The sequence below is a fragment of the Gasterosteus aculeatus genome, chromosome 3 (genome assembly GCF_964276395.1).
Source record: "Gasterosteus aculeatus chromosome 3, fGasAcu3.hap1.1, whole genome shotgun sequence".
Classification (NCBI taxonomy): domain Eukaryota; kingdom Metazoa; phylum Chordata; class Actinopteri; order Perciformes; family Gasterosteidae; genus Gasterosteus; species Gasterosteus aculeatus.
Genome location: NC_135690.1, coordinates 13,922,298 through 13,945,454, shown reverse-complemented (window position 1 = coordinate 13,945,454; position 23,157 = coordinate 13,922,298). Strand labels below are relative to the sequence as shown.

Here is a 23,157-nt window from a genome sequence, read left to right as displayed (position 1 = left end):
GGTATTTGATTTTATAGACGCATGAATCTGCCAGGAGATATTCTGACCTGAAACCTGAGCAGGAATACAGTCAAAAACTGAGAGTGTTAGGGCTTTGTGTGTGTGTGTTAGTACATCTTGTTACCCGCAGGGGCCGCTTTGGAGACATCTCCCACAGGGACCCATTCTAGCGCCGCCTGCACGGTCAGTAGGGGTCAGCAAATCACTTCAAACTACACCTTCAACAAATCTCATACTGAGGTTTAAAGTATTGAAGGTTTAAAATGCATTTCGCAGAACACCGTCACTTCCCGAAAACAGCGTTATCCCAGCATCGCATCTTACTTTTATGATCATATAACTGTATGACATTTGCCAAGGCTCACTCTATGTCCTTTTGGAAATGTCACGTGGCCTAGCCTATAATAAAATTGAATACAACTATTAATAAGTAACTAGTCCCATTCATCATTGCATACAGAGGGCGCCGGATGCCAGCGAATACAGTTCAAAACTCAAACGGCACGATATAACATCGCTATTTATGTCTAACTTTATTTAACCTTAACCTTGATTAATTCAGCTGAGCTAAAATAAAAAAAATAGAACAGTTTTAAATATTTGGTAATAATCCAGATGGTGGATTTTCTCCTCAATCGGAGCCGGGGATGTCGGCCATATTGGTCACAAGGGAAAACCATTCCGTGGGAGAGGATGTGACGTTCACTGTCATCGGAAATGATATAACCTACCGCTATCTGAATGAAACTAGAGGGGGGAAAAGTTACCGGTGAATAGTTGTTGCCTTGAATTGTTTTTGGCAAATAGTTTCACTCTCAAAACATAAACTACAACGAGTGGGGCCGATGGTCGCTGTCCACTATGTGTTTTGTTACAAAGTAAACATAGTACTACAATAGGCAATGCCTGAAATTACATATTCACTGATATGGAAACTACAGATTTTAAAGACATTTAAAAAAACTCATAACCTTCTTTTATATATTTCATTGAGATCATCTACTCTTTTACTCTGGTGAATTTCTTTGTATTTCAGACAGTTGACGCAAAACAAGCAATTGACAATAATTGTAAAAAAACACATTTTAAAAGACATTTTATGAAACAAACTTGTTAATTGATAAATATGTCATTAGCCGAATTGATCATTTAATGTAATGTTTTATTAATAGATTGCTTGTCATGCTTATTAACAGCATGAACATACCATTCATATTATTATTCATTGTTCACTATATAAGTCAAATGGACTTATACTTACTAGTTCAGAAAGCGATCACTTTAAATATACACATTCTCAAACCTTTTTTGAAATATTTGCCTCTTGTGAATCACAACAAATGTGTGAACGTTAAAACCAATATTTAGTGAAGAAAAAAAAAAGAAGAGGATCTGGGAAACCCGGATTTACGAGCCTAATGTGAGACCCTGAATGCATCAGTATTCCTTCTTCGGCCTCGTCGGTTCCTCGGCACTAGCCCGGCTATTGTTGTGTGTCTTTCGGCGCTACCGTGACCCGTCGGCGGTGCGGTGATTTGTGGATATTCTAACCGGTTCGCTCGGCTCTCGCTCGGCCATATTGAGCGTCCTTTCTTCTCCGCTCGGCGGCGCGTCCCTCGCTTTTAACGGAGCACAAAGCCGCCCGTCGGAGGACTTAAGTGGAGAAGTTAATCGGCATGGGACGGACGGAAGACTGAGGTCCTCGGATCGGAAGTGCTTCTCTCGGCCTCTTTCCGCTCCCCGTGTGGATTGTCGACGCGAAACCGAAACGTGGGAGTAAAGACAAAAGATCACCGGACGCATGTAGGCGAAGTGAAACGAGGCAAAAGTCGCGTTAAAAAAAAGGTAAGAAGCGCTCGACAACAAAAGAGGAGGAGAAGAAGAAGAAGAGGGATAAAAGGTGTTATTTGGTGTCGGGAGCGCGTGAGCAGGGCCGCTTAGTTTCTGTGACACTTGGAGAAAGTTGAAGGAGGGTTTCATCGTTTTCGGTGGTGTTGTTTTAAAAGTCTCCTATACGTCTATAAAGAGTTAAAAAAAAAAAACTTTCAACCTGGAAGAATTGCGAAGTCGCTGCATTTTTACCGTTTGAGTCATGACATTTATTCATTCATCAGATAATCTCTTTGACTTCTGGAGCTTAATTGAAGAAAAAATCACACACTGCTTTTATCGATTCAACCCCACGAAAACCACCTACTCCTTTTTTCATTCTGCCTCACCCAAATCTCCATCTCTTCTCCCACCATCAGCTGCTGCAGGGTTCAGCTGTTAAAGGCTTTTTTATTCCTTTTTAGTCCGTCAGACTGTCTCTGTTGCAACTAAACCTTCGCACAAATAAACTGACTACATCTGTTCTTGCGTGCTTTTTTTAATCGTGGTGGTGCACGTCCACTTTCCAGATCAGCATTTTTAAAAAAATTTTTTTTAAAGCATGTGTGTAAAGAGGCTTTAAATGAGGGGGGGGGCTGTTTGCTATGGCGTGTCGTCACTGTCCCTCATCGTGGGTGTTTACATACTCCAGTGGCACAGTAATCCCGCTGCACGGTAATCCCTCTGTTAGCACAGACCCAGTTGGCTGGACAGTCCTGTCTCTCTCTCACACACACACACACACACACACACAGCTATAAAGGAGAGGGCTGTTTGCAGAGGAGTGAGGAGCACTAACAGGTGGTGCTGGCCGGGCTTCAAGGACTTGAGTTTAACTTTAAAGACGCTCAAGTGTCCTCATGCGACCGATGTGTCTCCGCGGCATCCTCGCGGTTTGATGATTTTTTTTTTTTAAGCTTACTGTCCGTGGCCAGACGGTCGGATGCCATCGGTCGACGATGTGGCCTCAGAGGGAGGAAAAAGAAGAGCTCTCTTTTATTCCTTGGAGATGGTCCTTTTTATCCTCTCCCTCTCCCGGCGTCACTCTGGCTATTGACGGGCACAGCAGGTGGCCCCCAATGGCATGAATGGACTCGGAAGGAAGTTCCTCTCCTCCACCCCCCCTCCCCATCCCCTCCACTCACAGTGATTGGCAGTGATGGCCGGCTGCCCCGAAGATAAGACCGAGCTGAGCCGGGGGGCAATCGCCTGCCCCCTGGCACCTCCTCGCGCTCTCTCTGTGATTTGCTGCAAATCCTTTTTGATGATCTCAGGCCTTCCCTGCCAGCTATACACGCAGCACCCCCCCTCCCCCCTCTCCCGACTGGGTGTGGTCACAGTGAAACCGACCACGCCCCGCTGAACCCAGCTGCGATCTCGACTGTGGTCAGAGGTCAGCCAGAGCCCAAATTAGCCCTGGCGGAACGAGGGTTTTTTACAAAGATGCCGCGACCACGTCGTCATCAGACCGCGAGGTGAACGGGTATCTGATGGTGTCTCGCTTGCAGCGACGGCGGATCCGGGTTCTTTGCTGGACTTTGCTGGCTTTGCCTAGCGTCGGCAGTCCCTCCCCGCGGGGTCGTCCGTCACAGTCGAACCAGACAAGGCAACCCGGGATAAAATAACGTCTCACAGTTTCCCGCAAGTATGACAAACTGTCGTGTTTGGGAATCCGACGCGCCCTCAAACACACTCGTGGCTCAACTTTCTGGATCGTATTTCCTTTCCCAACATTTTGCCCCTGAATGCTTTTCCAAACAAAGAGGCCGGTGCAGCTTCACCTCCGCATAAGAGCTCTGCCGAGAGTTTTCAGCGAGAACTTCCTCATCAATAATTAAGTATCTGTTAAACTAAATTCCTGATCTGTCGTCAATGAATATACGCCTTTTTGTTTATGAGTGTGCGCCGTGTTCCACGTGACCGCAAAGCTTACACAAGGCCGTGGCTCAAAGGTCGAAGGTACACTCTACGGGAGTTGCAAGGTATCTGATTAGTCAAACGGTAGTCAAAGATCTCCCCTTTCACACAAAGCTTTGATGGAACGCCCCCCCCCCCCCCCCCCCCTCCGGCTCCTTTTCAGACCAATCGCAGCGCGAAGAGGACGTGAATGTCAGCTCTTTGCATATTGTCTTCGAGAAACCCAGGCGTGAGACTTTCAGCCGATCGGGGGTCATTTCCGATGAGTGACCACATCCCTTCAGGGAAAGTGGGCTTTAAAAGCCGGACGCTGCCAGAGAAGCTGGTGATCCAAACATTGGCACCATCTGCCTGCACCGCGAAGCGACTTTCATGCTTAACGCGAACAACATCTGCGCAGAAAGTCTTGTCCACCATTGCGCCGTACTTGTCACTGGACGGTGAAGCACTTGTTAACAACATTACACTGTAGGATTGGGAGTTTTTTTTTCTCCAATTTTGTATCCCTTCACCAGAAAGCGGCACACTCTTTTGGTACCACCTGCATTACTGTATGCTGAAAGGTCTCTGGTGTTTTCCCCTCCTGCAGCAGCCGGTGTCTCCTTTTTATTTTGTATTTTTAATCTGACGCGGCATCACCGGCGGTCTGGCTCACAGCCTTGCGTATCTCGTGTCCTTGGAGGAGGTCTGGCTGCAGCGCTTGTTTGAGCACGCACCGCTCGCCTTAAGTGCGTGCTTGGACGGTACGCCCGAGCGTAAAGGCCTTCGCCTTTGGAAGTCTTATGTTTTAATAAATACAAAAAAAAGGCCGCGTGTCTTCCCGTCTTGAGAGGCCTGCGGCTCTTCTGCGGGTTGAATTGCAGCTCTGTGATTGACGGTCGGGCCTTTTGGCTCCACCATCGGTGCCCCTATTAGCATTTGTGCTGCTCAGTGTTAGCATGTGTATGGGACTCAATGGCTCGGGGGGGGTGGTGAGCGCGCTGAGCGCTGTGGGGGAGCACCACAAGGTGCCTTCTTCTTTGTCCATAACAAAAGGTAGACGAGGCGCAGAGAAGAATGAATCCAAAGGACTTCCCAGGAGAAAAGTTGCCCTTTTTGTTGTTCTTCTCGGGGCACAATTGTTCGCGGGTGGTTGCATAAAATGTTTTGTTGTTGTTTTGGTTTAAAGACTCCCAGTGTTTCTCTCTTTAGAATCGTTTGGGCTGGCGGAAACCCCCACAAGTAATGCAAAGAAGACGTGCCAAATGTCCATTCCAGGGTTTGCCCTGCATTTGTTGTGCAGCTTGTGAGTCCATGAATGAAGCTGTCCGCGGTCAGTGTCACATGTCTGGATTAACTGCACGAAAGTTGAGTGTTCTCTAAACTGCCAAACCCCCGTTGGGCAAGAGAAGCTGTTGTCAGCCAGCTGGCTGAAACGGACCAGGTAGCGAACGGCGCGCTCGCTCTTTTCCTTTTCGTGTGCTCTCGACCACCGAGTGTATCATTTGAAACGGCACCCCGATGATGCTCCGCCCTCATTGTTCTCCCTGAAGTCTGCCGAAAAAAGCTGTAATGTACCTGAATTTCCAAACTTAGGAATGTTTGTAATATCGTACGCAAATTTTCGATCGCTTTCGGGAGCGAGTCTTTCGGTGTCATAATGGTGTAAAAAGGAACGTGTATGCTACGCTATAATTCCACGGCTGCATTTGGGAACGTTACATCAAAAAACTACCGCTACCTGAGAAAAGGATTCAAAAGACTCATCAAGACCGCCATCATTTGAGTTGACTAGGTCTCTCAACGAATATTCTATATTTGAATAGTAGTTGAAAACTAGTATTTGAACGTGAAAATTAATATTCGAATGTAAAAATAAAAACGGCGTACTGTACTGACTGTATCGCACAAATAAAATAGACTAGATCGGCTACAACAGCTTCATGCACTGCTTTGATAATTTGCCATTTCATGCCAAGGAAAAGTTTTTACAGCACAGCTCGCTCGGAGTGTTCAATCCCGTGCTGTAAAACTTTCAGTTTCAATTACTGAATGAAGCCTGACATATTCGGGACAAGAATCGGGACGTTAAATTGCTTGCACAAAACTCACAAAAATCAGCACTCTGCATTTGTTCGTTGTTGTCGTTCATAGAGCGAGCCGTGTGTCGTGGTCATCGGCGGGGGCTTTATCAGGATCAGCCGTCAGGAGTGTTTTGTTTCCGGGATTTGGATCCCTGACTACTCTGACCCGCTCACACCTTGTTTCCGTTCAGCCTGACTTCAGGGATCGGACACTAAGTGTTCTAGACGTTTGGAAACGTAGCGGTTGCCGCGTGCCACCGGAAGAGGTCAAAGGTTAGCGGTGGTGTTTATGTGGTCTCCTGCTCTGATGTTTGTGTGGTTTTTGTCAGCGATGAATTAAGACCAGGAGGTTGGAGACACTTGACCTGCACTTGACCTGCACTGGTAAACGTACGCTCACGCGTACGTTTACCAGTTATTAAACCACAGGAACATTCATTCTGCACCCCAAAATGGAAGAATAATAGAGACCATTCTTCATTTGCCGTTGACTTTTCTGTGCAGCGTACATCCGTCTCTCCTTTCAGCTCTTTAAATGTCCCAGTTTCCTTTCATAATAAATCATCTTCATCCATTCCTCTCGCCCGGCTGCCCATTTTGTGCTGCCTCTGCATTTTCTTTCAGCCCGTACGGTTTGTTCATACGGCCGAGTCAATACGCCATCCGTCTCGGGTCCGTAGAGCCATACGTTGACCTTTGACCCTAATGAGGTTTAGCTGCAGCCCTGACCAGTGCAAGCTGCCGCCATTCTTTCAGTAGAGATTCAATGAATGGTTTTGAGAGTAATATAAAGCAAAAGAATATCTAACACAATATATGTACATGTAATGTGTAAAATGTGTTACTTCATATAGTCAATCATTAATACAATATTGTAAAAATTGTGTTTTCAAACCGTGTGACTGAAATCAAACGCCAACAAAAGACAAAATATTAAAATGCATCAAACATTATCCAGTATGTATTTAAAAACCTAAACTCTGCCTGTGATGAGACTTTACAGTTCACAGAAATACGGAGAGCTTCCGTCCAACAGCTCCCGTTTACTGTAGACGACGAGGCATAAACCAGGTCAACGAGCTGTGAGAGATGTCCTCTGGTTCAGCTTGTTGTCTTTTTGTTCACTGTCCCTCCCCTCAGCAGCGTGCAGACACACACACACACACACACACACACACACACCTCTGCCACTGTTACTGATGGCCATTTGGAGCCCTGACGTGACGTTTTACTAATGCCGGGGTGAGTCATTGACAGCGGATCAGACTTGGAATGGAGTCTCAGTCTGTTCTGCACTCTGAGATACAAAGAGGTCAAAGGTCACAGAAAAAACAACAAATAAACCGAAGCAGCACGACACGACCTCGGGCTCTATCGGGAAATAGTTTCTAGCCCCCGCGAGCTTGACGGACTTGTGAGGTCATCCGTTTCGCATGCAGTCTTTTCTGCATGAGCGAGTTTGTGCTGAGACCACCCAAAGCAAAAAGAAAGCCCCTGACCAGCACGTCTACCGTTTAATTTGTAATTATTGTGACTGATCTCATTGGTCTACATGTTGACGTCATTGATCAGGACTAAATAAATCCACCACTATTTATGTCACAGGTTTTATTGCATCCGTCCCCAGCCATCTTTTTATAAAAGCCGCCTTTTTCAGATTCAGATCGTACCTCTATTCTTTCAACGTTTATTGTGTTTTTCTGGCCGTTTTGGGGATTCATTCAAACAGTAAATACAGCTTACGTGTTTCCCTAACTGTCCGTAACCCAGAACTAAAGAACCAAGAATCAAAGATGGCTTCCTCCATCAAAGACTGAGATCCTCAAATTCTAATTCCCCCCTGCAGGCTTGACGATGGGTTGCGTCCGGAGCAAAGAGGACAAGGGCTCGGCGCCCGGCGCTGTGAAGTACCGGCCCGACAACTCCACGCCGAACAACTCCCACCTGGGCCACTACGGGCCCGACCCCACCCTGATGGGTCACTCGCCCGCCATGAAGACGCACAACAACAGCTACAACAGTCACGCCGCCGCCCTCACGCCCTTCGGCGGGGCGTCTTCGATCATGACGCCGTTCGGCGGGGCCTCCACCTCCTTCACCTCCGTGGCGGTGAGCAGTCCCTTCCCCGGGGTCATCACAGGTCAGTTTGGGAAACGCAGTTATCAATTTGAATGAAATGCCCTTAATTAGACAAAAAGGTCGTAATGCACTCGACTAATTTGCCGTCCTCATAACGTTTTCCTTCTCGCTCTGTTGTCGTAATGTGTGAATCGGTGCGCGACTTCAGAATAACCTCCGCTGAACCTTTTGTTAGGAGCAGCAGATGTTATGTAAATGTAGACATTTGAGAGTGGGTTAGGGGTTAGGGGTTAGGAAAACCCCAAATAGGTCTCTTATATGGGAAGCAGCTCAGCCAAAGAAAAGTCATTCATGCTCACAGTTGTGTTCATCAATTCCTCCTCAAAATGAGTCCTGAAAAAAAGACTACAGACTACAATTAAATATGAGAAAGTAGTCAGTTTGGTTGCCTGATTGGAGGTAATGCTCAAATAGGAAATATAAGTCTTTTTTTTATGTCAAGGTTACATTTCGTTGCATTTTAGGGTGGGATTAGAGGAACGTGTGGGAACGTGTGGGAACTCCCCATCGAATGCGCGACTCCAACACTCTTGTTTCTCTCGCTTTCAGGCGGCGTCACATTTTTCGTGGCGCTGTACGACTACGAAGCGAGGACGTCAGACGATCTGTCGTTCAAAAAGGGGGACCGCTTCCAGATTATCAACAACACGTGAGTACATCTGCTGTGCGGGACGGACTCCTCCTGTGTGGGTGTGGGTGTGTGTGTGTGTGTGTGTGTGTGTGTGTGTGTTTAATCCCTCATTGTACTCGGGACTGAAAGGGGGCAGAAGTCTCTCTGGGTTAATGTGTTCCTCTAATGGGCCATCTGCTAAAGTCGCCCTGGCTTTTCTCCCGCCACAGAGCATTCCTCTCAGGTTGTTTTTTTTTTTTTAACATTTGGGTTTTGGTGTAAAACACACGGCTGTTCCCTCATTTATTCGAATAAGATGGATGGACATATTAAACCTTTACAGAGTTTGTATTCAAAGACCTCAACAAAGCAACGATAATAAGCCTGAAGGTCAAACTCACTGATTCACTAAATGTTATTTATGGTGTGCCACATCCTGCTGTACATTAAGGCAACATTTGGCCAGAGCTCCAAACGCTCCTCAAGTCCCGTCTTCAGCCACTGAGCACGTTGCGTTTGCATTGATGGAAATCAAGGAGGTGGCAGGAGGACCGACTCCACCTCCTCAGAATCATGCTTCGGCCGTTATGAAGAATACAAGTAAATGTGGCCGACTGCGTGCGTCTGCATCTAAGATAAATGCATGTATCTTATAGAAGGATTACAATGAGCCGTGGGAATTGTCATACGCTATAATCCTTAACAAAGGATCACTTTGAGTGGCCGACGACTACAAAGCGTCTTATCCTAGTTTATTAGAACTGTAGTCGAGTGCTACTGGGAAGCACTTGGGTGATTTCCCGCTATAATTGAGAAGGAAATATTGTACTTTTAAATTGGTTTCATGTCTGCAAGCTGCAGCCACCGGAAACTATATTAACATAAAATGGTTAACTGACTTCTAATCCCCTCCCGCGTGCAGGGAAGGCGACTGGTGGGAGGCTCGCTCCATCAACACCGGGGAGAAGGGCTACATCCCCAGCAACTACGTGGCTCCCGCCGACTCCATACAGGCCGAAGAGTGAGAGCTCGTCACCTTTTTTCTCCCTCCCTCCCCTCCGACGGGGCTCCTTTTCGCTCCCGCTTCCTCCCTCGCGTTCGGCTGCTGTTGATCCTCCGGCTCAGTTAGTTCCCCTCTGATTGAGAGGACGTGATGCGTTCTGGGCATCGTGACAAAACCCGTCATGTTACGACAGGCGGAGAGTCTAAACAAAGGAGCCGCGTATCGCCGAGAGTCGAGGACGTTGGTGTTGTGGTTCATCCGGTGCGACGGGAACGGCACTAGTTTTGCCTGGTTTCTCATCGGCTGACAGACGTTGTACGGTAGATTCGTTAGCCCGTCCTAATGAGCGAGAGGTAGGTGATCTACACAGCTCAGGACTTTTGCTTTTCTCTTGCTCTAAAATGAATGAAAAGAAGAGAAGGGAGATTTAGTGTTGTTTATAGCTATGGGTTCATGTTTTATTCATTTATAACTGTAGCTTGTATATGTAATGGAACAAGTTAGTCATGTTGCCTGGAGCAAAGTTGATAACAAGCCATCATTATAGTTGCACGGTAAACATTATTTAGGCTTGAGCACGATTTAAGCTATTTAAGCCTCCGCCAGACTGAAGTTCACCAATGAGAAATTTGTGTGACGAGGACGTTCAATGTTAACCAGCTAAACTCCGATCCATTATATTTCTGTTTGTTTTTTTGATATTGAGAATTACCATCTTACCGGCCGGGCTTGTACTGTTCACATAGAACCTCTAGTGCCTTACATATACCTTACCTGCGTCTCCTTATCCGACGGCCTGTGACTCTTTGTGCAGATGGTACTTTGGTAAAATGGGCCGCAAAGACGCCGAGCGGCTCTTGCTGCTCCCTGGGAACCAGCGGGGGACTTTCTTGGCCAGAGAGAGCGAGACCACCAAAGGTAAGAGGATGTCCTTCCCTTCGGCTGTGTGCCCCTCCCCTTATTTATGCTTGTGGGAGCTTCTACCACTGCTCTATTTGACTTGTGTAGGTGCTAATTAAATAGTGTTTTTACACTGTGGTGTAGACCAGATTTGAGGAGCACGATCTAACTTGTTGTGCGCGGGTCTTTAAGGTGCCTACTCGCTGTCCATCCGGGACTGGGACGAGGTGAAGGGAGACAACGTTAAACACTACAAGATCCGAAAGCTGGACAGCGGCGGTTATTACATCACCACCCGGGCCCAGTTTGAGGCCCTGCAGAAGCTGGTGAAACACTACACAGGTATGCAGGAGGCGTTTACACAAACTGAGCTTTTTTCTTTCTAGTCTCAGAGTTTACATCATCGTGTGTGTGTGTTTTGCGCGCTACAAGTATTTCAGCCGATGAATTCAGTGCTCGTAGGAAATGCATAATTCATTGGGCATGTGTAGATTCTGCAGCTCTGCTTTCACTGACACGGTCAGCAATCCACACAATGTCTCTCCCCCCCCCCCCCCCCCACCCAAAAAAAAAAGCAAAACCGTGACTTAAGCCATAAGAGGCACGAATATAAAATGTCTTAAGCCTGCTGTAATCTCCTGAATATTGACCGGGAGGCAGCTGGGCTTTAAAAAAGAAGCAAAGCAGACTGTGTCAAGAAAACATCTGTGTTATTTTCTGTGTTGAGCCTCCACTGCACGCGTCCATAAAATTCCTTTTAATAATAATAACTGCAGTGCTTTTCATAACTGACTCTTATTTATTACCCCGAGGGCAGCGTTTTAAGCATATGAAATTATATCTAACAATAACTGAGATTTCACACGCTGGTTTCCCCTGATGTGCATCCAGTCCGCGTGTGCAGAATACCAATGAAACATTCCCGTTTAGCTGCTGCTGTCTGCCGCGTTAAGCCCCCAACATCTCTCAACAAGCGCTTGATCTTTTTGCTTTCTTACCGAAATTGAGAATAAATTGAGTTCAACATGGTTCATGTCATTACGGTGAAATTACCATAAGTTTTGATCGTTTCTGGAACGACGCGCTTTAGGAAAAACGGGGGTTGGGGGATTATTCTGCGAGGAATGAGTGTGACGGTTACTGTGTGTTTGCTGTATTTTGGTTTGATTTATAATGCGTTTGGTGTCGTTTTGTGGCATTTACAGTTTTAAATGAATGAAAAATGTTTACCCTAAATCTCAACTTCCACTCTAACTGGCCTCAAGGTGACCACAGCCGATGACGTGCGATCAGCTTTAATAGTGACAGAGTCAATAGTGATCGGGTTTTAAACAGCTGATCGCTAACAGGCTGCAGCTGAAAGGTCTTTGTGTGTCTTCCCTCGTCTGTTCCTGTGCAGAGCACTCGGACGGTCTGTGCTACAGGCTGACCAGCGTGTGCCCCACGGTGAAGCCTCAGACTCAGGGACTGGCCAAAGACGCCTGGGAAATCCCGCGGGAGTCACTCCGACTCGAGCTCAAACTCGGCCAGGGCTGCTTCGGAGAAGTCTGGATGGGTAAGAGACGTCCGCACACAGAATATGTCTTGTATGTCTGTGGATGAGTGATGAGGCCACTTAACCCGCTCCGTTCCTGTCAATTCGCTTTTGTAATTCAAGCTATTTTTCTATTTAGATGCATACAAACAGAATTATTGAAAGAAAATGCAGTTGTTGAATCTAAAGAGATTTCTTTGTACTTTCTATTATTTAAAATCTATCCTCTTTTTATTTTTTATCGACCCATTTTTGGTGCCTTGAAAACATTTGGGTGAAATAGATCACAAAATACATTTTGTGTGCATTCATAAATAAAAAAACGGATCTGAATCCAAACGTCATGAATGAGTAAAGAATAGAAACCGTTGATAAACGACGCTTCCACTGGACATTATTCAGAACTAATGCAAAACAAAACTACTAAATGTATACCAACAAAGTTCACTCAGCGACGTAAATACTGTCGGTTCACACACGCGCGCTCGGTAATCGCAGGTCGCCTCCCACGCGTCAGCGCCTCGGCCCGCATGTGAGGCCGGTGCCTTTCAGCTCGCTTCTTTCATCACGCGCCCTTTCATCAAGCCTGGCCCGCAGCAAGCCTCGACCCGCCGTCCTCCCCCTCTGCGTCTCACGCACACGCGCACAAGCCGCGTGCCGTCGATGCCTTTTTCTACTCTGCTGAAAATCCCTCCCCGGCTGGCGCCTCCGCCTTTCGGCGTGGCGTTGTTTCCTGACGCGTTACGTCGGCCGGCGCTGGTCGGCCTCCGCCGCGTGCCGCCCACCTCCGTGGTATCGGCGCTCTTCTGTATCATCTGGTAGCTCGTGCTGTTTGCTCGGCGTGACTCATTCATCGAGGTCGGCCGCGGCTCTCCGCCCTCGGCTCATTGTATGCAAGCAGGGCGTGAGTAAGTGGCTCTCCACCAGGAAGTGCCGCGTTGGGTTCTTTCTCTCCCACGCGGGAGCGCTGGCAGAGATTTCTGGGCGTGATTTTAGTGCCGCCCTTCACTCAAAATGGTTCAAATAGCCTCCAGGGTTTTAGTCACTTAATACATTGGATAAAAGCCAAGCCAGGGCCGCTAATTCCGTGTTCCTTCCGACCGCGAGTGATCGTTTTGTCTTCATCGTGGCTTTTGTACAGGCACGTGGAATGGCACCACCAAGGTGGCCATCAAGACCCTGAAGCCGGGCACCATGTCTCCAGAAGCCTTCCTGCAGGAGGCTCAGATCATGAAGAAACTGCGACACGACAAACTGGTGCCTCTCTATGCCGTGGTGTCGGAGGAGCCCATCTACATCGTGACCGAGTTCATGGGCAAAGGTAAGGAGAGGCCATGCGGAGGGGGGGGGGGGGGGGGGGGTGATACAAAATGGCTCCATAGCGTTTTGGTGATTCTCAATGGTGTCGTGTTTATTGCAAACGCTGTGGGTTCTGCTTGACAGGTAGTTTGCTGGACTTCCTGAAGGAGGGAGATGGCAGATATCTGAAGCTGCCCCAGCTGGTGGACATGGCTGCACAGGTAGGAGCACCTTTCGCCAAGACATCGCAGGCACCGCTACTCCGTTTTACACGGGCGCCAGGGAAGGATTTTCATGCGTCCGCAATAAACAAAGAGGGCTCCGTGTTGGCGAATTCCCAGCCGAGTGTGTAGGTGTGCACAAGCCAAATATTAAAACCCCGTGAAAAGCGGTTTCATTTTGCTCTCCATTAGGCTGTCGTCTTTATTTAATATCTCAGCAGACATTTCTGCCCCCCCCTCGTCTTCCACCGCCTAACCGACACTGTAGCACTTAAACACGCCTCATCAGAGGACACTTGAGCGCCCCGGTTCAGTCGCCTACCCTGATCTCCTCTTAATTTTGCCTCCCCGGGCCGCCTCTTCTCCTCACTCAGCAGAGCGGAAGCGCTTGAGAACTCGATCGAGGGCAAGTTGAAAACCCTCCAGACGCCGAGGTGGGGGGTCAGCAGCCGGCGCGAGGGGAAACCGTTAAAGCTGTATCCAGCGGTTGTGGTTGTAAATCCACTTGATCTCTTTTAAATAATATATTATTTCTGCCTGCATCAACATCTGGGTCTCAAACAGCAGTAAGATGAAAACTCCCTCTAATCCCTTTCTTGTTCATACTGAAAAGTAGAATTTTGTCTTCTCAAAATATTCTTCCTTGGCTTGTCCTAATGCTACCCCCCCCCCCCCCCCCCCCCCCCGCTGTCTTATCTGTTCGCTCCAATCCCGCGTCAGATCGCAGATGGCATGGCCTTCATCGAGAGGATGAACTACATCCACAGGGACCTGAGAGCTGCCAACATCCTGGTGGCGGATAACCTGGTGTGCAAGATCGCCGACTTCGGCCTGGCTCGGCTCATCGAGGACAACGAGTACACCGCCAGACAAGGTGGCTGTTGTTGTTTTTTTACTCCGCACTACTATTTACATCTACAATACTTTATTGACACGACTATTGATTAATCCAGCAGTGATGACGATGGTTATTAGCAGCAATGATCCATATCTGTGTATTCAGGCCCCCACGTTTAATTTATCAATCAGTGCGTCAACAGAAGATTAGTCAACAGTTTGGATAATGGGTTCATTTGTTCTGTTCTTGTTTGACAGACATACAAAACATCCCGTTAGCGCCTCAATAACCTTCTGGTTTTATACAGGATGTAGTTTGACCACAACGTGAACACTCAGCGTGGAGTGTAAAGTGAGACTGATGACTCGTGGGGGGGGGGGGTCAAACAAACAAATACTGGACTTTGGACCAGGAGACGGTGTGAGACACTGGTGTTTATGTGTGTCTAAGTTTTGTTGATGTTTTTCGTACTTCTGTTTGGTTGATTGTGTTTCACCTACACTTGCATCCGTCAGGACCAACCAATGTTTTTCTTAAATGCGAAGCAAAGAGCCTTAAATGGGCCTTAAGAACTTTTTAAATGGTGTAATTTCAACCTATTTATGTCATATCGTTTTTTTTCTCTTTTTTTATTTTTTATTAGTTGCACTTCAATTAATAATTAAAACAACTTGGGACCCCTTTTGATTTTTCCTTCCACCCTTTCTTTTTTTCATCCCAGGTGCTAAATTTCCCATCAAGTGGACGGCGCCTGAGGCGGCTCTGTACGGCCGCTTCACCATCAAATCGGACGTCTGGTCGTTTGGTATACTGCTGACCGAACTGGTGACCAAGGGCCGAGTACCGTACCCAGGTACCCAGACGTGCACATTCATTGCCTCCTTTTCAGTCGGGGAAAACGGGAAGAATCACCAGAGCATTTTAATGGCATTGTTGCAACACCGTGCTGTGCAGAGCACAGAATGTATGGCTATAAATGGCTTTAAAGACGAGTTTATGCTTCTGCGTTTTCAGAGAGACGCAAGGACACGCAGACGCAAGAGTCCCCTTGCGTGTCCCTTGCACAAAGTTGTGGAGGAAAATACGGGACAAATGTGAAAAATGTGTCAACAGTGGTGATGCACGGGGCAATAAAGCATACGATAAATAAATTAAAGAACAACTTTCCACACAAAGACGTGACTGTCTAGGTCGTCTTCGACAAAAACACGTTACTCCACCTGTTGTTCTGGCGGTGAATTCCTCTGCAACACACGCAAGACTTTTAGAAGCATGAATTGAAACGAGTGCGTCGACACGACGGTGCGTGAAGACGCAGAAGCATGCGCCGGCCTTACGATGAGTCAACGCGGATGTCAGCGCATGGGAAAGAACCTCTCTCTCTCACACACACACACACACACACACACAACCTCGTCTGCCACCTCGTTTCTGCCCCCTCCTGGTTGAGAGCAGCGCTGCAGCGGGTCTGCTGTCGACGGCGTTTGCCTGCCGCTGATCGCTGAGAGCGCCATATGGCAGACCGAACCGCCGTCTCTAGTAGAGGGCCATCTGGATCCCGTGGCCCTTTTTCAGTGTAAACCTTTTTGCTCAGATTGTTCACCCTGGAGCCCCCCCCTTCCTAGAAATTGTTCAATGAGTCACCGGACCTCTTGTCCCGCTGTGCTGAAGTCTTTTTGGGGAACTCCATTTCCATTCTCTTGTTTTTAAGACGTAAAAGCAGTATGCTGCAGGTATACCAGGAGATCATCATCACCTGTTCTTCCATTTTAGTCTGTGTACATCGATACGACAGGCATGTTATTGGAGCTCTAAATCACACTAACACCTCCGCTTCCAACATGCCACCGGTTCCTGGTCTCAGCAGTTGCTCCGGGTCTTTCCTCTCCAGAGAGTGTGTGTGTGTGATAATCTGATCCCCACTCTCCCACAGAGAGATGCAAGAAGAGGGGGGAGTGTGTGTGTGTGTGTGTGGGGGGGGGGGTTGTGACCATACCACAGACTCTGTGTCATAACCTCTTTAAGCTGCACTCGAGCCCCCCGCGGAGCCGCTTCAGGGCCGTGTCACAGGGTTCAGTCTGGGGAAGGAGTCCACGACTAGAAGGGAGAGGGCAGAAGATGAAGCGCCGCTGTTTGGGGGGTTTCAAAATGTTATGTGATCTATCGAGGGTGTTAAGCAAAACAATTGACGTTTTACTTCTATTAACTTGTTTCTTTGCTACATCTCATCACCTTTTTTGCTTAACACAGTGGATTTTGGGACCTTCTTGACCTCCTCTCAGCTCTTATTGTTAACCTGCTACAACCGATCTTTCAAAATGAGTTAGTTTCAAAAGGATATTTTGCTTTCAAAAAGACAAAAGAGTTATGAATCCAGGCCTTTATGGGGGTTAAACAACTTCCATTATTGTTTGCCCACTGCATTGCATAGTAGCTCACTATGTGTGTGAATGGGTGACTCAAATTGCTTTTTGAGTAAAATGCTGTCCAATCGCAGTCCATTTAAGGCACATTTCCCTTTTTTGTTTGTTTTGTTTCTTCCAGGTATGGTGAACCGAGAGGTCCTGGAGCAAGTGGAACGGGGCTACCGCATGCCCGGCCCCCAGGGGTGCCCCGACTCCCTCCACGAGATGATGAGGCTGTGCTGGAAGAAGGAGCCGGACGAAAGGCCGACCTTCGAATACATCCAGTCGTTTTTGGAGGACTACTTCACAGCCACGGAGCCGCTGTACCAGCCGGGAGACAACCTCTAGTCTGGGAGATTCAGGGGGAGGGAGGGGGCTTGGGACAACAGAGAACTTTAACATGGGGGGGGGGGGGGGGGGGTTAATGCTACAAGCTAGTCCTTAGCCACACTGGTACGTCTGCTAGAGAAGGAAGAAGATGTCCTCTGAAGTAGAGGGACGTCCCCAGGGGACAAATATATTGGGACTGTTCAGATTACTGCTGGTGTGTTAAACGCTGGGAACCCTGATGTCAGAATAACTCCTATGAACTGGCCTGAACACTGTGATGAAAATAAGAGGGATCGTCTTCTGATTTGAAAATCAGTGGCTTCTTACAGAATTTGTTTTTCACTTTTTTTTCCTTTTTTTCTTTTTTTAAACGGTACAACTTTTCCCCTTCTTTCATTTTGTTTCGCACACAGCTCTTCGCTGTTGTAGTCGAGATGTTTTGTACGTGCGAGTCAGGTTTGAATCTGTAGGTCGATGGGTTGTGTTTTTGAAGAGCTCGAGTTGTCAGCAATGGGGCTGTGGGGCTTTGACGGGGTGAGGTGAAGTAAACGGTTACTTCACGGGCGGACGAATGTACTGAGATCGATGCAGATGTACATAAAGTTTGTGCAGAAAGATGTATTTTTAGAACGTGCGATCAGGTGGGTGAATGAGAACATGGGAAGGCCGCGTTAAACATCGAACAAATTATATTTAACGCGGCCACTTGAATGCCAAACTCCGATTTTATTATATATTTTTTGTTTTATTTAAACGGGGACTTGAAATCATTGAGGTATTTTGATCATGCAAAAACAACTTTTTCCTGTTTAACATTTTATAAATGTTTTGACATTTCAGCTGTGAAAAAGAAATTAGCATCTTGTCTTTGGTTTGGTGCACATTTCTAAATGCTGTAATATATTTTCCCCCCATGTCTCTCTCACACACACACACACACACACACACACACACATAGTTTTAACAGAACGTGATGGACTATAAATCTAGAAATGCTCCGTTAAATTGACATTGTGTAAAGTTGTAGTTGTCTTTCTGTTATCACAGTAAAATCCCAGCGAGCTATGACTCTTTAAATTGTAAATGCTACTATGCAAAACCAGGCGTGGAGTGAAGAGTGTGACGTGTTCGACCACGTCGAGTTCCTCTTTTCTGGTTTACTTTCCTCGATTCCCACTCGTAGAGAATGACGGATCACTTCTGGAGCGAAGTGAGTAGAACAACAGCAGCAGCTTGCACACACGGAGGCCTCGTCAGGGATTTAAAGCATTTGTATGTGGAGAATATAAGTCAAATACTGACTTTCTAGAGGTACTTTCACTGTCTGTCCAGCAGTACGGGATGAGAAGTCTTATTGTCCTTCAATAAGTGATTTTAACGATTGGACAAATATGTGAACTTTTTCTTTTTGTATTTTTTCTTTTCTTTTTTTCTGAGCGTCACTCACTAGAACTTAATATGTGATTGTTCATGAAGACTCAAACTAGTGATCAGATGATAAATGAAATAACAAGAGTGGAAATTAATATGATTTTTGTACAGAAGAAATTAAAAGTTTTACTCAAAGGTTTCGCTGAGTTGGTTTGTTCACATACAGACAGAACACATCTGCATTTCACCCTCCTTTTATTTGTCTTTTATACACTATTTGACAACAGGTATGACATTCTTATTTTTACATTTAATAAATAGTAACGATTGCTGTGCTTCAATTGCTGAGCATTTACATTTCAACAACATAATTCCGACTATACAGGACAACCGGCTAGATTCTTGCACAAAGCAAATACTGGCAGATGTTCATGAGAGCAGACGACGGTTTTATTCATCCTCGTCCCTGGAAAGAAAGAGTGCATCTTTGATGTTTCACCTGAACAACGGTAAATAAAGCTGAAATAAAACGACAACCTTAAAGGGTCGGCGTTCTCACCTGACCATCTCCTTGAACTTGTTCAGGGCCTCCTGGGCCACGTACTGGATGAAGGACGGCTCCCGCGGCTCCAGCTCCCCAGGAACGGAGAGGAGGAGTGGGGGAGAGTTCAGGATGTTCACCTCCACTTGGATCTCAGACGCGTTCTGTCCGTCGCGGCTCTTTGGCGCCACCTGGAGAGCGGAAGAGGTCTCCTGTTACACCACCCTCCATCCAAACCTTCCCGGTCTTTATTTTGTTTTTATGAATTTCCCCACGATTTTAGTATTCTTAAACAACGGACCACATCTAAAACAATGACGCCTCTCACCGCGGTGATGAGGAAGACCTTTCCTGGGGCGGTGCTGTCGACCCCCGCCCGGGCCACCCAGCCAAATTGAGCCGCCATGTTGCTGAGCCAGTCGACGGATTCATCGGTGTGCCGCTGGACGATGGAAAAGATCTCCTCGTACTGCTCTTTGGACACATCCAGCACCTGGGAGACCTCAGCCAGCTCCACGTGCAGCTCCTCAACACTGGGGCACTCTGGAGGTAGGGGGGGTCAGAAGAGCTGCTGAGGTAAAACATGGCTGGGGTGGGGGATTGGTGGGTGGGCGGGTATGTGCTTCACCTGTGAGCAGAGGTCCCTGGCAGGCCTCACACTGGCTCTGGAGCTGCCAACACTCTGAGGTCTGCTTGCGAAGGTCTCTGCACAACTTCCTGTTCTGCAGGAAGCGCGTGAAGGTTTCCATCCCTGCACCAAAGGGAAAGGTAGAGGTGAGTTTTTAATTGATCTGCACCGTGTGAAGATGTCGTATCTATTCGAAAAGACGAAGTACCGAACAAAAGCAGCGCTCTAAACTGGGTGTCTTTGAAATGAGTCAAAACGGACAAATCAAAGGCAGAAACCGGAGTCAAGAAAGACCAAAACTAAAAGAGGGGACGTCCTTCGTGGAGGGAGACATTTTTAAACGGCCTCAACTCGCTGCTGCCCCCCCGCTACCTCTCTTCTTCTTGTCCTCCACGGCCGCGTGGACGTCGTCAAGCGCCTGGGTCACGACGGCCCCGAACTCCTCCACCACGCTCTTGCCGAAGTCAAAGAAGGAGTCCAGCACCTCCTCCAGGCCCACGCCCTGCAGGAAGCCGGAGTCCCGGCCGGCGTCGTAGAGCTCGGCGGCGGCGGCGGGCTCCTCCGTCGGGGCGACGCTGCCGTTCAGGAAGGCGTCCCGGAGGACACCGTCCAGCCTGCCGCTCATCCCGGAGACCAGGGCCGCGCTGCGGCTCACCAGCGCGCCGACCCGGCCGGTCAGGCGCCTGAAGGAGTCCTCGATGCGGTCGACCTCGGGGTCGGGCTCGGCGGTTCCCTGATTCACCATGATGTCCCCGGAGTCCTCGCGGGCCTCCCGGGGGCCGAAGCGCCTGGAGACTCTGCGGAAGAAGCTGTCCACCTGCACAGTGTGAGAAGCAGGTGGGAGGTCAATGCATTGCCGTGTGGCGCTGCGGTGGAGGTGAAGGACGCGGTCTGGGTGCAGTCGCCGCTCGCGGAGTCGGAGGGGGAGTCGGGAAGCCGTGGTTTTCATACCTTGGCCTTGAAAAGGCCGAATCCTCTGCGGCAGGTGGAGGTGTAGAAGGTCTTACAGGCATCCTCCAGACAAGGTCTGCACGCCGCCCACTCGGACTGCAGGGAGTCCCTGCACTGCTCCTCCGCCTCCTCCAGCTTCTCCGTCACCTCCTGAGCCAGTTGGTGGGCCCCCTGGTGCCACAAAGGGAAGACGTTCTTTTCTCGGCCTCTGTTCGCCTTTCATTCGTATTAAGGAAAGTTTGCCGTCGGTCTTGCCTTCTTCTTGTCAATGCTGTTTCGGAGGGACTTCATGAGGTGTTGGTGCTTCTGCTCGTTCCTCCACATCACCTCCCTCATCTGCTTCACGCCGTACAGAGCTCTCCTCACTTCCTCGTCCACCAGTTTCTCCCCATTCAGGGACAACTCTGAGAGACGCGGGGAAGAAAAAAAGTTTTAATAAACACGCATCGACTAGTGGAATTGACGCACAATGAGCAAAGGCCGCCCTTAGATTCCTCCGCGCCGACTCACGTTTTAAGGTGTCCTCTGAGATGCCGGTGGCTTGGTCCTCTGGGGCGGAGCGGAGGACCCCCAGGGTCGCCACTAGAACAAGCCAACCGAGCAGCAGCCTCATCTTTGAGCTGTAGAAGGTTAAAACGAACCGGAAAGGCAAGTGGTGAACATGTCGTGTACACTGATGGAGGAAACGAGGGGGGGGGGGGGCTTTTTAGTCTGCGTGTGATTAAACATCTGCACGGGACGTGGTCGTAAGTATAGATCTGCCACCTGGTGGTGCTGCACATCTGTCTAGACGTTATAAACGGTCAGAGAAGGACTTCATTTCAGCTGGTCCGACTGTAAAGATGTGTCTCAATGGTACTTTGAAAAACTGTAAAATTGTCAACATTTCATCTCAACTTTGAATCTTCTTCGGTGTAATATTTTTTTGTACTTAGCCAGATTGTTTGTATAATTTGCTGCAACTTTTGGACTCCATAAATACAGCTTTGTTCTTGTTTTCCTTATTTGTAACCATGGTAGCTCTGTCACAGGCGCCATCGAGCATCATATCAAGTTCGTAACCAGTAAATGAGGTAAACTCACCTTCCCCCGTTAGGCCACAGAGGAGTTACAGAGATCCAGGAGGGATTTACAGTAAATGAGGATGTACTCTCTTATGTCATTACGGGTTTAAGCTGCTCTTTCAATCCGCTCTATTGTGTCCTGCTGTAAACAAGCTGTTGTTCCTAACGGCCACTAACGCGAGGTCATGCAACAAGTATAATTGTGAATAATAAATACAGGTAAAGAGACACATTCGAGAGCCTGATGTTGCAGTAACCTTCAGAATAAAAGCATTTAAAGTAGTGAGAAACACGAGGAGCATGTCAGCTTTTAAGAACACAAACTCATCAAACATTCATGGTAACATTCCTAAAAAAACAACACGATTCTAATAAAACAATCAAGTTAAATACAAACTACGCGGTTCACGCTGAAGAACCGACAGAGAGGCCCGCGGGGACCATCGCGGCAGAGGAACTCACCAGCAGACGACTGGAGCAGATCCTCCACTGGAAGGAATAAACACGGAGCTCGGGAAGTTTTGGTCCAACTGACCCGATCTATTTGTGCTCGTTCAACTGCAGCTTCATCCGATTACTGTCCTTGATGTGTGTTAATCCCGCATTCAACGCCCCGTCTCAGCAGTCTGTGCAGCATGACAGGATGCTTACTCACGGCAGTCGTGTTGACACTGAGGAAAATGTGTTTCTTTTGCATCAATTTACAGTGTTGCTGGCGTTTGATTGATTGATGAATCGCTGTTGGGTTGTCACAGAGAATCTGCTTTAAGAAAAGATCACGTGTGGCACCAGAGCCTTGTGTTGACCTCGTGAGAGGCTGGGCCATTGTTTCTGAGCTGAGGGGAACCTTCACCACCAGCTACTCTTAGGTGTTCCACCAAGGCGAGAATCCAGAGCGTCTCTTTGATGAAGGGAAACACTCTGGGTTTTGATATATTTTCTCCACTCATGGAATGCGAGGGACTATATTTGGGGTGAAAGGGCTCCTCTGCCCCCGCCCCGTCCCCGTCCCCCGTCCCCGTCCATTTCACTGGTGCCCCGTCTCCCCCTGAAACGTGCCCTCTGTGCGGCGTGTGACCCAGATAACAGGATCCTCAGCTCAGGATGATAATGGAAACCAGCCAGCGCCGCGGCTCGGCCTGACACCTTTAACACCTGGTTCCTTTAACACGGCAGGGGGGGGGGGACCCTCCTCCCATGTGCACCCCCCCGCTCAGTGGGCTCAAACACAAAACAGTTGGCAAAAGAAGAAGGGCCGAAGCTTCGTGCACGCAACCGGAGAGAACGTAAATCACCAAAGAAGTGTTTCACGCTGGTTGAACTTTAGTATTTGATTTTGGGGGAAGGATGGAAACTTTTGTTGTTGTTCTGATGTTGCACTGCAGGAAACTTCAGGGTGCAGCAGCAGGTCCGTATAACCGGCTCACGATGGGGTCCCGGGTCAGGTTTTGTGTTGATGATCAAAGCGTCCTGA

General features: G+C 48.1%; 2 protein-coding genes across 3 annotated transcripts; one reads left to right on the top strand and one right to left on the bottom strand.

Annotated features, from left to right (window-relative positions):
• The first annotated feature begins 1,319 nt into the window (after positions 1–1,319).
• On the top strand, positions 1,320–18,698 carry yes1 (YES proto-oncogene 1, Src family tyrosine kinase). Its single transcript, XM_040172292.2, has 12 exons — positions 1,320–1,845; positions 7,696–7,989; positions 8,538–8,637; positions 9,521–9,619; positions 10,416–10,519; positions 10,694–10,843; positions 11,901–12,056; positions 13,177–13,356; positions 13,479–13,555; positions 14,276–14,429; positions 15,115–15,246; positions 16,938–18,698. The coding sequence occupies exons 2-12, from the start codon at positions 7,704–7,706 to the stop codon at positions 17,144–17,146; spliced, it is 1,647 nt and encodes a 548-aa protein (XP_040028226.2). The 5' UTR covers positions 1,320–1,845; positions 7,696–7,703; the 3' UTR covers positions 17,147–18,698.
• Positions 18,699–18,737: 39 nt separating this feature from the next.
• Positions 18,738–22,618, bottom strand: clul1 (clusterin-like 1 (retinal)). Of its 2 annotated transcripts, XM_040172293.2 has the most exons (9): positions 22,146–22,618; positions 21,130–21,239; positions 20,875–21,023; positions 20,620–20,790; positions 20,041–20,485; positions 19,669–19,791; positions 19,369–19,583; positions 19,059–19,231; positions 18,738–18,965 (listed from the first exon to the last, which is right to left on the bottom strand). In XM_040172293.2, the coding sequence occupies exons 2-9, from the start codon at positions 21,230–21,232 to the stop codon at positions 18,950–18,952; spliced, it is 1,395 nt and encodes a 464-aa protein (XP_040028227.2). In that variant the 5' UTR covers positions 21,233–21,239; positions 22,146–22,618; the 3' UTR covers positions 18,738–18,949. The 2 variants fall into 2 exon arrangements, with proteins under 2 accessions (XP_040028227.2, XP_040028228.2); XM_040172294.2 differs by lacking the exon at positions 18,738–18,965 and having other exon boundaries at positions 19,055–19,231; positions 22,146–22,356.
• Between the last annotated feature and the right edge of the window lie 539 nt (positions 22,619–23,157).

Coding starts and splice junctions, on each gene's coding strand:
- yes1 (XM_040172292.2), top strand. CDS start 7,704: ATGGGTTGCGTCCGGAGCAAAGAGGACAAGGGCTCGGCGCCCGGCGCT. Junction 7,990..8,537: donor CTTCCCCGGGGTCATCACAG/GTCAGTTTGGGA, acceptor TCTCGCTTTCAG/GCGGCGTCACATTTTTCGTG. Junction 8,638..9,520: donor TTCCAGATTATCAACAACAC/GTGAGTACATCT, acceptor TCCCGCGTGCAG/GGAAGGCGACTGGTGGGAGG.
- clul1 (XM_040172293.2), bottom strand. CDS start 21,232: ATGAGGCTGCTGCTCGGTTGGCTTGTTCTAGTGGCGACCCTGGGGGTC. Junction 20,791..20,874: donor ACAGCATTGACAAGAAGAAG/GCAAGACCGACG, acceptor TTGTGGCACCAG/GGGGCCCACCAACTGGCTCA. Junction 19,232..19,368: donor AGGTCTTCCTCATCACCGCG/GTGAGAGGCGTC, acceptor TCCGCTCTCCAG/GTGGCGCCAAAGAGCCGCGA.